This window comes from Hyperoodon ampullatus (assembly GCF_949752795.1).
Source record: "Hyperoodon ampullatus genome assembly, chromosome: 5".
Lineage (NCBI taxonomy): Eukaryota > Metazoa > Chordata > Mammalia > Artiodactyla > Ziphiidae > Hyperoodon > Hyperoodon ampullatus.
The window spans coordinates 34,990,758-35,006,996 of record NC_136918.1 but is presented as its reverse complement, the minus strand read 5'-3'; the positions used below and the strand labels follow the sequence as shown (position 1 = coordinate 35,006,996).

The window sequence follows — 16,239 nt, the reverse complement described above, 5'->3', positions numbered from 1 at the left end:
TAAAGTCTATTTTGTCTGATATGAGAATTGCTACTCCAGCTTTCTTTTGATTTCCATTTGCATGGAATATCTTTTTCCATCCCCTCACTTTCAGTCTGTATGTGTCCCTAGGTCTGAAGTTGGTCTCTTGTAGACAGCATATATACAGGTCTTGTTTTTGTATCCATTCAGCCAGTCTGTGTCTTTTGGTTGGAGCATTTAATCCATTACATTTTAGGTAATTATCGATATGTATGTTCCTATTACCATTTTTCTAATTGTTTGAGTTTGTTATTGTAGGTCTTTTCCTTCTCTTGTGTTTCCTGCCTAGGGAAGTTCCTTTAGCATTTGCTGTAGCGCTGGTTTGGTTGTGCTGAATTGTCTTAGCTTTTGCTTGTCTGTAAAGGCTTTAATTTCTCCGTCAAATCTGAGTGAGATCCTTGCTGGATAGAGTAATCTTGGTTGTAGGTTTTTCCCTTTCATCACTTTATATATGTCTTGCCACTCCCTTCTGGCTTCCAGAGGTTCCGCTGAAAGATCAGCTGTTAACCTTATGGGGATTCCCTTGTATGTTATTTGTTGTTTTTCCCTTGCTGCTTTTAATATTTTTTCTTTGTATTTAATTTTTGATAGTTTGATTAATATGTGTTGGCATGTTTCTCCTTGGATTTATCCTGTATGGGACTCTCTGTGCTTCCTGGACTTGATTAACTATTTCCTTACCCATATTAGGGAAGTTGTCAACTATAATCTCTTCAAATATTTTCTCAGTCCCTTTCTTTTTCTCCTCTTCTTCTGGGACCCCTATAATTCGAATGTTGGTGCATTTAATGTTGTCCCAGAGGTCTCTGAGACTGTCCTCAGTTCTTTTCATTCTTTTTTCTTTATTCTGCTCTGCAGTATTTATTTCCACTATTTTATCTTCCAGGTCACTTATCCATTCTTCTGCCTCAGTTATTCTGCTATTGTTCCCTTCTAGAGAATTTTTAATTTCATTTATTGTGTTGTTTATTATTGTTTGTTTGCTCTTTAGTTCTTCTAGTTCCTTGTTAAATGTTTCTTGTATTTTCTCCATTCTATTTCCAAGAGTGTGGATCATCTTTATTATCATTATTCTGAATTCTTTTTCAGGTAGACTGCCTATTTCCTCTTCATTTGTTAGTTCTGGTGGGTTTTCACCTTGCTCCTTCATCTGCTGTGTGTTTCTTTGTCTTCTCATTTTGCTTAACTTACTGTGTTTGGGGTCTCCTTTTTTCAGGCTGCAGGTTCGTAGTTCCCATTGTTTTTGGTGTCTGTCCCCAGTGGCTAAGGTTGGTTCAGTGGCTTGTGTAGCTTCCTGGTGGAGGCGACTAGTGCCTGTATTCTGGTGGATGAGGCTGGATCTTATCTTTCTGGTGGGCAGGTCCATGTCTGCTGGTGTGTTTTGGGGTGTCTGTGACCTTATTATGATTTTAGGCAGCCTCTCTGCTAATGGGTTGTGTTGTGTTCCTGTCTTGCTAGTTGTTTTGCATAGGGTGTCCAGCACTGTAGCTTGCTGGTCGTTGAGTGGAGCTGGGTCTTGGCGTTGAGATGGAGATCTCTGGGAGATTTTTGCCATTTGGTATTACGTGGGGCTGGGAGGTCTCTGGGGGTCAGTGTCCTGAATTTGGCTCTCCCACCTCAGAGGCACAGCCCTGATGCTTGGCTGGAGCACCAAGACCCTGTCATCCCCACGGCTCAGAATAAAAGGGAGAAAGACAGAAAGACAGACAGACAGAAAGAAAGAAAGAGAAAGGAGGGAGGGAGGGAGGAAGGAAGGAAGAAAGAAAAGAAAGAAAGAAAAAGATAAAATTAAATTAAAAAGTTATTAAAATAAGCAAAAAATTATTATTAAAAAATTAAGTAATTAAAAAAAAGAAAGAAAGAAGAGAACAACTGAACCAAAAAACAAATCTACTAATGATAACAAGCACTGAAAACCATACTAAAAAAAACAAAAAACAAAACCAGACAGACAGAACCCTTGGACAAGTGGTAAAAACAAAGCTATACAGACAAAACCACACACAGAAGCATACATATACATACAGAAAGAGAAAAAGCAGAAAAATATATATATATCGTTGCCCCCAAAGTCCACCTCCTGAATTTGGGATGATTTGTTGTCTATTCAGGTATTCCAGAGATGTAGGGTACATCAAGGTGAGTGTGGAGATTTAATCTGCTGTTCCTTAGGCTGCTGGGAGAGATTTCCTTTTCTTTGTTGGCACAGCTCCCGGGGTTCAGCTTTAGATTTGGCCCCGCCTCTGCATGTAGGTCGCCTGAGGGCGTCTCTTCTTCGCTTAGACAGGACGGGGTTAAAGGAGCAGCTGCTTTGGGGTCTCTGGTTCACTCAGGCCGGGGTGAGGGAGGGGTATGGAGTGCGGGGCGAGCCTGCGGCAGTAGAGGCCGGCATGACGTTGCACCAGCCTGAGGCGCGCCATGCGTTCTCCCGGGGAAGTTGTCCCTGGATCACAGGACCCTGGCAGTGGCGGGCTGCACAGCCTCCCAGGAGGGGAGGTGTGGATAGTGACCTGTGCCTGCACACAGGCTTCTTGGTGGCTACAGCAGTGGCCTTAGCATCTCGTGCCCGTCTTTGGGGTCTGCGCTGATAGCCGCGGCTCGCGCCCGTCTGTGGAGCTCCTTTAAGCAGCGCTCTTAATCCCCTCTCCTCACGCACCAGGAAACGGAGGCAAGAAAAAGTCTCTTGCCTCTTATGCAGTTCCAGACCTTTTCCCGGACTCCCTTCTGGCTAGCCGTGGCACACTAGCCCCCTTGAGGCTGTGTTCATGTGGCCAACCCCAGTCCTCTCCCTGGGATCCGACTGAAGCCGGAGCCTCAGCTCCCAGCCCCCGCCCACCTCGGCGGGTGAGCAGCCAAGCCTCTCGGGCTGGTGAGTGCTGACCGGCACCGATCCTCTGTGTGCGAATCTCTCTGCTTTGCCCTCTGCACCCCTATTGCTGCACTCTCCTCCGTGGCTCCGAAGCTTCCCCCCTCCGCCACCCTCAGTCTCCACCCATGAAGGGGCTTGTAAGCCTAGTGTGTGGAAGCCTTTCCTCCTTCACAGCTCCCTCCCAGAGGTGCAGGTCCCGTCCCTATTCTTTTGTCTCTGTTTTTTCCTTTTTCTTTTGCCCTACCCAGGTACGTGGGGAGTTTCTTGCCTTTTGGGAGGTCTGAGGTCTTCTACCAGCGTTCAGTAGGTGTTCTGTAGGAGTTTTTCCACATGTAGATGTATTTCTGATATATTTGTGGGGTGGAAGGTGATCTCCATGTCTTACTCTTCCGCCATCTTGAAGCCCCTCTCAACTTACTTTTATACTTCGTGCTTTTTGTGTCTTATTTGTGAAATCTTAGCCTAACCCAAGGTTTTATCCCATATTTTTTATAGTTTTAGCTCTTCAGTCAGTGATCCACTTTGAATTAATTTTTGTATATGGTATTAGGTGGGGTTGAGTTGGAGTTTTTTCTTTGTTTGCCTATGCCTGTATGCTTGTCCCAGCACCATTTGTTGAAAAGATTATCCTTTTCCCATTGAGTTGCCTTTGTACCTTTGTCAGAAATTGATCATGTATGTGTGGGTTTATGGCATCTATTCTTTCCAGTGATTGTCTACCTTTATGTCATTATTTTACTGTCTTAATGATTACTATAGCTTTGTAATAAGTCTTGAAATTGCATGGTGTAAGCCCTTCAACTTTGTTCTTTTTTATAGTTGTTTTGGCTATTTCAGGTCCTTTGCATTTCAGTATAAGTTTTAGAATCAGCTTGTCACTTTCTACAAGGAAAGCTGCTGGGACTTTGATTGGAATTACATTAGCTGTATGGATCATTTTGGAGAGAATTGACATCTTAACAGCATTGAGTCTTCATGTCCATGGACATGGCATATATCTCTCCATTTATTTAAGCCTTGAATTTCTCTCAGCAATGTTCTGTAGCTTTTGTATATTGACCTTGTAGCCTGCAGCCTTGCTACACTCACTTATTAGGTCTAGTAACTTTTTTGTAGATTTCTTAGAATTTTCTATATAGATGGTCATGTTGTCAGCAAATAAAGACTGATGTACTTCTTCCTTTACAATCTCTATTCCTTTTATATCTTTTTCTTTTTCTTTCCAGTACAAAGTTAAATAGAAGTAGTGAGATTAGACATCCTTAACTTGTTCCTGGTGTTGGGGTGAAATTTTTCAGTATTTGACCAATAAGTTTGACGTTAGCTATATGTTTCTTATATATATACTTTATCAGATTGAGGAAGTTTCCATTTATTCCTGATTTGCTGAGGTTTTATGAGAGGTTTTTGTCATGTGATTTTTTGTATCTATTGAAATGATAATATGGTTTTCTTTTTTAGTGAATTCCATTGGTTGGTTTTCTAATGTTAAACCAACCTTACATTCCTGGGCTAAAATGCATTGCTTTTTTATATATTGTTAAGTTTGATTTGATGGTTATGATGCATTGCTTTTTTATATATTGTTAAGTTTGATTTACTAAAATTTGGTCAAGAATTTTTGTATCTCTGTTTATGAAGGTTATTGGTTTATAGTTGTTGTTTTTTTTTGTTTTGTTTTTTGTTTTCTGTGTAAGAGCTTGATCTTGTCTGGCTTTGGTATCAGGTTAATGCTGGCCTCACAATGAACTAGGAAGTATTTCTTCCTCTTTGGTTTTCTGGAAGAGTTTGTGTAGAATTGGTATTATTTCTTCCTTAATAATTGATGACATTTACAAGTGAAGCCACCTGGACATAGAGTTTTCTTTGTAGGAAGTTTTAAACTACAAATTAAATTTCATTGATAGATATAGGACTATTTGGGTATCTATTTCTTCTTTAATGAACTTTACTAGGTTGTGTCTTTCCAGGGATTTGTCCATTTTACCTAAAGTGTCAAAGATGTAAAGTTGTTCATTGTTTTTATTATTCCTTCAATGACTGTGGTATCTGTATGGATGGCCCTTCTTCCAGTCCTGTAACTGGTGATTTGTGGCTTTTTTTCCCCTGACAGTCTGACTGGAGGCTTATCAAGTTTATTGACTTTTTAAAAACCCAGCTTTTGGTTTCATTGATTTTTCTTTTGTTTCCTAAGTTATTGGTTGATTTCTGTCCTTTTTCCTTCTGCATAGTTTGAGTTTAATTTAATTTTTTTCATATGGGGTACTTTTTAATTTAAGATGGAAACTTAATTATTAATTTGAGATTTTCTTTTCTAATGTAGGCATTTAGTTCTATACTTTCTCTGTAAGTGCTGCTTTAGTTCCATTCCACAATTTTTTTTAGCTGCAAGGGAAACTGGTAAATGGAATTTTTTAGTGGGACATATTTCATTTATAGACATAATTAGGATTCTGTAAGTAAGGATTCAGAGGAGAAAGAATGTTGGGTAGGAAGCCAGCAGTGTCTACCATGGCAGCAATCTTTAAAAATCAAGCTACACATTATGCAATATCATTATTATAAACCTACGTTCACCTAAGCCATTGCAGGTCACATGGGCACATCTACTTGCTTTTTTTTTTTTTTTTTTTTGGTGGTAAATTAGCCTTAAGTTTCTTTAAAATTTAAAAAAGTTTTTTTGCTATATGATTGGCAGATAGGGAAAGCCAAATTGAGGCTCCTTTAGTTTTTTGTTAGCAACCTAAACTTTTTATGGTGGAAAATTTTTAAGTACAAGGAATTTATTGAGCTTCTGTGTATCCATTAACTGATTTCAATAATTAACAACATGTGGCCAGTCTTATTTCAGTTATACCCCATCCTTTGCGCATTATTTTGCAGCAAATCTCAGAATTCATTGTTTCATTCATTAATACTTCGGCATGTATGTTTAAAAGATAAAGGTTCTTTTTATTTTTTAAAAACACAGTACCATTAACATAACCTCAAAAAATTAACAGTAGTTCCTTTATATTATAAGGTATTCAGTGTTCAATTTTTGGCTATTTTTTTTTGTATAGTTTGTTTGAGTTAGGATCTAAATAAGTTTCATTTAAGCAATTCATATATTGTGACTCAATAAGTTTAGTGAAACCTGTGACATTAGAACTTTTCCAAGGCAAAAGCTATTGAAAATTGCTTTTCATGATCACAATGAAAACCTTCATTGAAATTAAGCTTGGGAAAATATAGTTGTTTTCTTCATATTTTTTTGCGGTGTTTTGTTTTGAATGTTAAAGATCTGACTATTAGATTTTTTGCAAAATGATCATTACTGAGTTATTGATTGATTGATATCCTTCTGTGTGCCAAAGCAGTGCTAGTTGAAGTATACAACGGTAAGCAAGATAGACATCTTTCTCTGTGTTTAGTCATTTTAAATACTGATATTTTGGTTTTATATTTGAAACCTTAATTCATGTCTTGTTCTGGGCAAGGAATAAATTGTTTTCTTGATTCCTCCCCCTCCCACCAAATCTTGCACTTGCAATCATTGTGCCAGACGGTATGACAGTTTTTATTTTTGTTTTTAAAATTCCATTCCAACTTGGCTGTGTAAGACAAAGTTGTTGCCCTGAAATCACTTAAAATTTAATAGAAGAGATACATCCAGCAGAAAATAATAATAGCAAGCTGTTACATTTCCTGTGCCCTATTTGACTTGATTATTTTTTGGTTTAACTGTTTTCTTTTTCTTTCTACCCATGTTTTATGACTGCATCTTGCAGGAGAGTCTTATAGATGCAAGTGAAGACAGCCAGCTAGAAGCTGCCATCAGAGCCTCCTTGCAAGAGACACATTTTGATTCCACACAGACAAAACAGGATAGCCGCTCAGATGAAGAATCTGAGTCTGAACTTTTTTCTGGCAGTGAGGAGTTCATATCCGTTTGTGGCTCTGATGAAGAGGAGGAGATAGAGAATCTTGCCAAGTCTAGAAAGTCTCCCCACAAAGATTTGGGGCATAGAAAAGAGGAGAACAGAAGGTCACTGACTGAGCCCCCTGCCAGAACTGAGTCTGGAACAGCCACAAACCACCAAGGATTGCCAGCGATGGATTCAGAAATATTGGAGATGTCACCTGAAAAATCAGATGGAATAGTGGAGGGCATTGATGTAAATGGTGGGTTACATTTTAGATTTCCTTTACTTAAAACTTGAATATTACTGAAGGAATTTGTTTATTTGTTTAAATTAGTCTTCTATCTTAAGCAGCTATATCTATCTATATATTTTTTTAACCCTTCCTTTAGGACCAAAAGCACAGTTGATGTTGCGGTATCCAGATGGAAAAAGGGAACAAATCACTCTTCCAGAGCAAGCTAAACTACTAGTAAGTATATCTAATTGGAAGCATTTACTGGAAGCAGAAAAACTAATTGGCATAATTAGCTTTATGATTCTTTGAAATAGGTGTTAGGTCTGACCTCTAACTGGAAACTTCACGGTGGTGAATCTTAATTCTAACTGCTTTATTTCCTTCCCAAATTATCTTGGGCAACTCACATAGTCTGTTGTAGTCAAAGCCTTTGTGTTCCATGGCTGCATGTAATAGAAACCCAACTGAAATTGTTACCTGGAAAAGGGGAGTGGGGTTATTTGAAGACTGTAGAGGGGCGTCCTGGGTTTCCTAGTAGCTGGAACTGCAAAGTAGTTAAGAACCAAGACTATTTTCCTGTGTGTTTCTCTTGTGGGGCCTGTTGGGTTTTCCCCTTGTGATTCTCTACTTCATAACCATTCCTCTCTCTGTATTCTGGTGGCTTTTGTTTGCAAAATAGCTTGTACGTAGTCCATCATACTGGTGTCTTGAGTGCCTTTTCCTCCAGAGTCCACAGCTGATGGGCCCTCCCTCCGTATTTTTCAACTTCTAGAAAAGAGAATGAGTCTGACTTGCTTAGATTAGCCTATGAATGGATCCTCCTTGGGTCAGGTGTTCATACCTGGCCATTTGCTGTGGCTAAAAATAATTAGAATCTTGAAGACTGTGACTTGAATGCAAGTAGGCTCTGGCCTCTGGTGCTAATACCCAGACTGTCTCCCTAGTCTAGTAATTGGAAAGGAATGGGAGATGAGACAAGGAATAGAACAAGTATAGACCACTTTTTTGAGAAGGTTGGTTGTGAAGCTAGAGTGGGGAGTGGGCAGTAATCAGAGGGGAAAAGGTGATCAAAGGAGAGACTGAGCATGTTTAAGTCTTATGGGAGGTATCTGCAGAGAAGATGTTGAAGATACCCATAAAAGAGTGGTATTCTGTGGTGGCACAGTTTCTGAGATGGCAAGAAGGGATTCAGTGCACAGGTGACAAGATAGGATGAAGGACATATCTTCCCTGATAAATAGAAAGAAGGAAAACTGATAAAATGTTTAAAAATTAGGACAATAGTTTTTTTTTTTTTTAAGGGAACTTTATTTTTATTTATTTATTTATTTTTGTCTGCTTTGGGTCTTCATTGCTGCACAGGCTTTCTCTAGTTGTGGTGAGCGGAGGCTACTCTTCATTGTGGTGCGTGGGCTTCTCATTGTGGTGGCTTCTCTTGTTGGGAGCACGGGCTCTAGGCACACGGCTTCAGTTGTTGTGGCACGAGGGCTCGGTAGTTGTGGCTCGCGGGCTCTAGAGCACAGGCTCAGTAGTTGTGGCGCACAGGTTTAGTTGCTCCGCGGCATGTGGGATCTTCCCGGACCAGGGCTTGAAGCTGTGTCCCCTGCATTGGCAGGCAGATTCCTAACCATTGCACCACCAGGGAAGAAATTGGGTTTGTTTATTGGAGAGACAGTAATAACCCTGAATATTTCAGTATCACATAATGGCTCTAAATTATTGGGTGCAGGTTTAGTATCTCCCCATCCAAAGGGTTATATTGGCCCTTCCATAAGAGTAAGCTACAGTTATCTGAAAGAATAACTTAAACTTTTATCTGATTTTAAAATGCATGTTATATTTTTAATTCTTCAATATGCTCTTTCTTTTTTTTTCCATCTAACAGCTTTGTCTTTCTGTTATTTTTCATAGGCTTTGGTGAAGCATGTCCAATCTAAAGGATATCCAAATGAACGTTTTGAACTTCTCACCAACTTCCCTCGAAGGAAACTCTCTCATCTGGACTATGATATTACATTACAGGAGGCAGGCCTTTGTCCTCAAGAGACTGTCTTTGTACAGGAAAGAAATTAACATCATGGCCTGACCTCTCTCAGCTTACCCCTTTTTTTCCCTTTTTCTGTGAGATACCATGTCACTGAGTATGTATTTTGGCTCATAGGACCATAGAGCCAAAGTTGGGCAAGCAAGTCACCTGCCTTCTCTTTTATTTCTTGTTCTCTCCTATAATCAGTCTCACACACCCCACCCCACCCCTCTTTTTCTCTCTTCTCCCATTTTCTTCTTTTTCCTTCTTTTCTCTCTTTCTTACCTAATCTGGTGACCAAATGGAAGTGTTAGGATAAGACCTCCTAGTACTGGCAGCAGGAAATGTGTGTTCCAATAAGTGGTCTCTTACACGGCACTTTTTTGGGATCAAATGATAATGTTACTCCTCAGACTCCTTTGGTAAAGGAATGGCTAGATTCAGAATAAGAACAGCCTCCTTTTTTTGTAAGCCCCATGTTTAGTAGGGAGAAGAAATTCTCTAACACATGTTTTGTTTTATTATTCATGTAGGAAATATCATGTAACAGTGTCCAGGGTTTTGTTTACATGGAAAAAAAGCGTCCTTTATAATTATTGCTCATCATATTTAAAATTTTTTTCAAAGGATTCCCATCTTCCCAGCTAGAATTGTTTCCATGATATGTGTTATTGACAGAAAGAATGTTAAACTAGGGTGAGTAGCATGGGGTGGCTTTCAGTATCCTAGCCTGAGACAGCTTTCTTTATTACTCTATAAACTATCTTGATCCTGCTAGTCCTGGAATGGACATTTCGTGAGCCTATTGTGGTGACTGGGATAGGAAGGTGCTTGCTGTTATTGCCAGTACAGCATAATAGTTCCTTTGGCCCTTCCACTGTTTGGGTCCACAAGTGATCTGTAGGAAGGCAGTTGTTCAATAATCATGAGTACAGTGGCTTGTAGTTGTAACCACTATGGTTATTGATTGTCCTATGTACTTTAAGGCATACTTAATGTATGCCCCAGGGGAAAAAGAAAAGATGCAGCTGAGAGTTGCTAACCATGTTCCTTTGGTTAGAAATAATGATTCATTTTTTACCCTTGGTTGGAACAGTCTCTAAAAGGCTCTGGTGACTGAATGAGCCTAATTCCTCATGCTGTTTCTTGCAAAAGGTATCAAAACTGAAAACCTCTCTAAGTGGAAGACCTTTAAAATCAATTCATAAGACAACATTTAGTAAGGGAGGTGGGGAAGATTACCAGTAATCTTCAGATGTGGGTTTTTTCTGCCAACAAAAGCCACATTCAAATTGTAGTTGATGAACGCTTTTTTCAGTATTATTTAGAAGAGGCCATCTTGAATCTATGTACTATGATTTGACTTATCAGCTTCACATTATGCTCGATTCTTATTTTGAGCTTTAGAGTCCTCTGAAGGGGTAGTAGTAACTCTGGTGGCAAAAATCAGAACTTTAACTTGTTATAAAACCATAATACAGAATGAACATACTTTGTCAATTGGGGTTTAGATTGACTGATTCTTCTGCTTGAGGAACATAAATTGCTATTGCTCAGAGACCTTTAGGTTCCCATCTACTTTAAGATCACTGTTTTGGCAACTAGGGGATTAAAAAAAAAATGTGCTTGTTGTTGCTAGTACACAATTAGAGAATACAGTTTCTAATGGTTGGACTTTGAGGGACCCTCTCTAAAGAATGAGTTATGTATCTCCTCAAGGAAATCATGGAAAATTCTGTTTATTCTTCAGTGAGTCCTATTGAATTAATGTTCTTACATTTTTTCTAAGTCTGTGTAAGTGCTTATGTATAAGTATATAATTGTATAAATATTTATAAATATATTTATATAATTACAATTTCATTTATACCTTGAGTCAAAGTTCTCTCTTTAGATTGGTGACTGAGTAATACCACTTCGGTGTTTTTTTCATAGGCTCTCGAGGCTAACTAGCAGCTTCTGATTTAGTGAGGAGGCATGGTTTTCATGTTAATTCCTCAGTTGTATCTCTGAAATTGGATAATATACTTGCTATCTGAAGAAAAGAGCTATATACAAAGGTGCATTAGAGGGTAAAAAAATTGTTGGTTTTAGACAAGATCAGAAATCTAGAAATTCAGGGAGGCACAGGGTAAGAAATGAGGTTATGCTCGGCGTTGGTGCTGTCATGGCACCTATCTCCACTCAGCAAAGTCACAGCTGAAGTCCAAATCTGTCAAAAACATGAAGTCAAGAATTTTCCCCATAGGATTCTGTTTCATTCTTTTACCTACTAGTTTCTCTTTATAAAACATATCTAGAGAACTTGAGACAACATGTTCGTTAATGATAGGATGTAGTTCTTTCTGATGAGCTCAGCCCTGGCATATCCATTTATGAGAAACCAAAGTGACTTTTTCAACTTCGATTACTGTGAGATGACCACATCAAAGTGATATAAGTAAGCATATCAAAGAGATAGGGCATGAGATACTGATCCAACTTAGATAAAACTGGAGTGTTTAGAGTACAAGATTAGAGGATTGTATTTTATTTTGAGGCAGGAGTGTAATTATCCTGGCCTTGATATAGAGGCCCATGGGGGAGGCATTATGGATTGTACACAGGAAGAGTATGGATTGTGCTTTGTTGAAGAACTTAATCCACTTAGGTAGTATGTCTTATTTCTTCTGCAAATTCCTTAGCTCTTTGGAGGCGAGGTTTTATTGAATAGACAAAATGAAGTTAGTAAATACGTAAAAATAATCATTCCTTGTAGGTATTGGAAACAGCTTGAGAGAGATCTTAAAAGGTAAGGAGGAAAAGAGCAAGATAGACTTTGAGAGTAAATGACAGGAGACAAATATAAAGAGATGAAATGAAAACTAGTGGGGGAAAAGTAACAGGAAGTCTTTTGAATTTGATTTAGGAAGGAACCAGAGAAGAGAACAGCCAAATGAGGGAAGAACAGGGAACTAATTTTGAGTAACTAACATGTGCAAAGTACTTTATGTGCATTTTCTCCTTTAATCTCCCTAAGAACTCTACCAAATGGATATTTTCCCCATTTTATAGATGAGGAAGAAAATTGAAGTTCAGAGAACTTGTTCAGGATGTCACAGCTAGTAAGTAAGTGGCAAAATCAAAATTGGCATTCATGTTCTTTTCACTCCCATGCTGTAGTCTCCTGCAGTAGGAATCAATTTGCTCAAAAGGTTATCTTCCCATTGTTTGGCTCTGTAAGTTATCATTTAATTTTTTTCCTTAAAGCTTGTGAGATTTGTGCTATGCCTATAAATTCTAATTTACACCATTATTTTGAGGGGCAGATTACTGATTGCTTTTTTAAAATAATGCAGTGATGAAAATGTAAGAGGAAAATAACTATGGCATTATTTGCCAAGAAAAAATGGAAAGGATAAAAAAGAATTTTATTAAATTTTTAACCATTTCTCAGAAAAGATACAATTATCTTTTCTATATCCCATCTGTATTAGATTATTGAAACTTCTATGTGTATATTTTTAAATCTCCTATAAAATTCTACTTCCTTGATTCTATAAGTTAACAATTACTTGAGTCCTTAATCAAAGTTGGAAGAATCTTGAAATCCAAGATCTGGTTCCTGCCTGTTTTATCCAGTTGGAGACACACACTACACTTGAGACAATAGGAGAATATGTAAATGCTTACCTTTCTGATACTGAACCATAATTACAATAGAAGTTTAGAAAAGGTAAAGAATAGTGTAGGCTTTAGTTAGGAAAATAAAACTGGAAAGTGGCAAACACTGTGGCTCAGATTTTCTTTTGACTTACCTGTATTCTTTAGTTCCAGCTTTTGTAACTACTAGATTTAGGGCATGATGTTTTAACAGTAAGGCATAACTAGTACCCAAGTAGGAAAGAATTATTGATCCCAGGATTAAAGATTTTAGCTAGCAGGGATCTCACTTGGATACTTAGGAAAATACCAGAGGGAGCCACTTGCTACTGAAAAGTGAAGGAAAGATTTAATTTCTATACCCAGGTACAAATTAAATGTATAGTACAATATATTATATATGTTATGCAGAAAGGGCACTATATGTAGGCAATAAGTGTACTTGGGTAACAGCTCTGCTTCTAATTAACAGAGAATTGGACTAGATCAATAGTTCTTAGTCTGTTCAAGTAAAAGGGCTTGTAATTTTAAAATTCAGCAGTGGTGGGGAGTTGTGGGGTTAAGTATAAATATCATTAATTCCATAAGTGGAGAAAATGTAAATGTGCATATGGAATTGCAGACCTTTTGCAGAAACTCTTGGAACCTACAGATTGTAGACCACTGAATTAGATTATCTCTGAATCCTTTCCACTCCAAAATTTAATGCTTTTAGTCTCTTACCTTTATTTTATATATTATCCCTAGAGTAATTAAAAGTATACATGTTAATCAGTTCTTGCTTTTTTTTTTCTGTGTCCAGGTTTCATTTGCCCAGTAACTTGATCTACCCTACTGTGATGACTGTAATCTCCAAAAAGGAGAGTATAATAGTTACAGATCTAGTAATGATCTTTTAAACACAATTCATTACTTTTAAAACTTAATGCTGTGTTCCTAATCAGTGTTGAGTATGACTAACATGTAATGAGAACCAAATATTTCACTGATACCAGAGTTAAATTTTATTTTGTATGTGTGCTTAAACAAAGCACTTTACTGGCTGAGCAATTGTTAGGAAATTGATTTGTGTAAGCTGTAGAATTCACACTTGGTTTTGACAGAAACAAATGTTTCAAGATCCAATTAGGCCGACTTTTTAAAATATTTCTTATCCCATAGAGTGTATCTCCATGGTGTCATTCTCTCTCTCTCTCTCTCTGGCCCTCTTTCATTTAGGGCCAAAGAGAGAGAGTAAATAGTATTCAGTAGTACTACTCAATAGTAAATCATGGGATGGGGGTTGATGCATAAGTAATGTCTTGTGTAAAACTAAATGAGGGTAAGAAGAACCTACCCTTCTGGTGAACATGGCAGTTTTCCAATAGGACCACTTAAAGACAGCTCTGTACTCTGAATATTCAACTTCATTGATTTGCCTTGCTTAGCATTTTAGTTACCGCCTCATCATGCAGCTTAGTATTGCACTGTACACATTTTAGAATGGTGCTAAGAATGTTCTTTAGTACTGAAAATAACCAACAGAGAACACCAAGCCTGACATTGATTTCTCCTGACATGTAGAAATTCAGTATTTCAGTGATGGCTATTTTGGTCTTTGATTCACCTATGTATCAATCCTGCTAGAGAGACAGCTTAGAATCTAGCTTTTTTCAATAGAGATTATGACGACCTTGGTAGTTTTCCCATGAAGTGATCTCATGGTTAAATTATTGGATGTAATGAGACCCTTAAATTAGAAAATCTTTTAATATAATTTTCTATTTTACTTTTCCATTCTCGATTTTTGACATCTGTTCTCAGAAAATGTCATGATTTTTAATGAAAATTGGCTGTGTTTAAGAAATTCCATTTCTAAATTTTAATATGTAACATTTTTCATTTTTCATAAATTAATATACAAGGAAAAAATTTGAGGCAAACATCATTTTTATAACTCATTTTCTCTCTACCTAAGAATCCTTATTCCAAATATAGAATAGCTAGCTCCATGATACCCCTCTGCCCTTTTTTGGCCTATGGAATGCAGTTGTATTGCTTAGAATCTCAGTAATTCTCATAAACATGATAGTTTTTGGTACAGGCCTTGCTTTGACGTATGATCTCAAAGTAGAGTTGAGCAATCTAATATGAACTACTTTAATAAAACATAATTTAGCATTTCTGTATTTTCAAAAGATAACCAGATTTATTTGTAGGATTAGAGATACAAATACCGATGGTAGTATTTTGCCTAAGAACAATCACATATTAACCTATAAATATGGAAAGCTGCCTTGTTGTACTTAATTCTCTTGCAACAAACAGCAAGTTTTTGTTGTTTGCCTAATAGTATTTCCTCTACAGAGATCAAAATGCCCTAAGATTTTATATCCCTTATAAGGTTACTTGGGTTTACAAATTGGAATAAGCTGGACTTAACATAAGAAAAATTTTATCTCCATTAAAAGTTGTTAATCTAACTGGGCCACCATGAATCACTCATTTATTAGACATGGTAAATAAAATAGGAAACATTTCAAATAATTAGATAAATTCTGACCTGGAATTGAATTCTCCCTTCCTTAAAATCTTTTCTACTTGCTTTTTTCATAGACTCAATATGGGCATCTTATCCGATAAGGGAGAAATTCTTGATATGGAACCATTCCCTGCCATTGTGCTTTTTTTCCCCTCTGTCAGGGTCACTGACTTTAAGTACATGTCACCAGGATATATTTCAAGTTAATGACATTGGAATGTTGAAGCTCAGTTGGATATCTTTCTGTTTTCAACAGAATAGCTTTATAGTATGCTTTTCTCAAAGCTTCTGTGTTCTTAATAATGGAAAATATCAATAAATGGTGTGATTCAAAATATAAATAGGTTTTTGACACTGATAATCAGATGCCCTTAACAGTAGCTTTTTGATAATTTATTGCCCTGTAAGTTAAATCTCACGTGGAGTGACCATTGCCACCAGAAAATCCCCTCTTACATGCTAATTAGAATGAAAGAAGTATGTGACCTCCACTTTTCAGTTAATGAGTAGGAAGTTTGTAGGGGCTGTTTATCTTACCTGTTGGGGGACTTGGGCCTTGTTACTTTCCTAGGTTTGTCACTTCGGTTTGGAAGGGGTATTAAAAACTTGCTGGGAAACAGACAGTAAAGCTATGAGATTATCCTCTAGTCTTAAATGTAGAGAAATGAGTACCAGTTGATGCTAACACAATACTTAGACTTTGAGGGGCTTCCAGCCAAGCTTTGGCATGAATTTTAGACCCAATTTTATTCACTCTTAAGAATCTTTCTTTCTAGAATGGTTTTCCCTTTGATTGTTAACAACTTCTAAGCATCTGGTGTCTTTTTTTTTTTTTAACCCTTTAAGCAACAAAGTAGGTATTGATTGTTCCATGGAAACACTCAGGAGTGTTTGTAGGCTTCTGTGCATGCTTTGTATGAGTTTAGTTTGAACAATGCATTCTGAATCATCTGGGATGTCCAATTCTGGCATGTCTTCACTAACTGTGTTTTTTAAACATTTTCCATGTCGTTTTCCAAA

At 37.5% G+C, this 16,239-nt stretch overlaps 1 protein-coding gene across 2 annotated transcripts in view; it reads left to right on the top strand.

Moving 5' to 3' along the window:
- UBXN7 (UBX domain protein 7) overlaps positions 1 to 9,103 on the top strand; it is a gene marked incomplete at both ends in the record, with an annotated part of 60,865 nt that extends 51,762 nt beyond the window's left edge. For both annotated transcript variants that reach the window (XM_079704642.1, XM_079704641.1), the window contains 3 exons: positions 6,661 to 7,054; positions 7,185 to 7,264; positions 8,942 to 9,103. In XM_079704642.1, the coding sequence (XP_079560768.1) occupies positions 6,661 to 7,054; positions 7,185 to 7,264; positions 8,942 to 9,103 (636 nt within the window). The remainder of the gene's footprint in view (positions 1 to 6,660; positions 7,055 to 7,184; positions 7,265 to 8,941) is intronic.
- Positions 9,104 to 16,239: the final 7,136 nt, after the last annotated feature.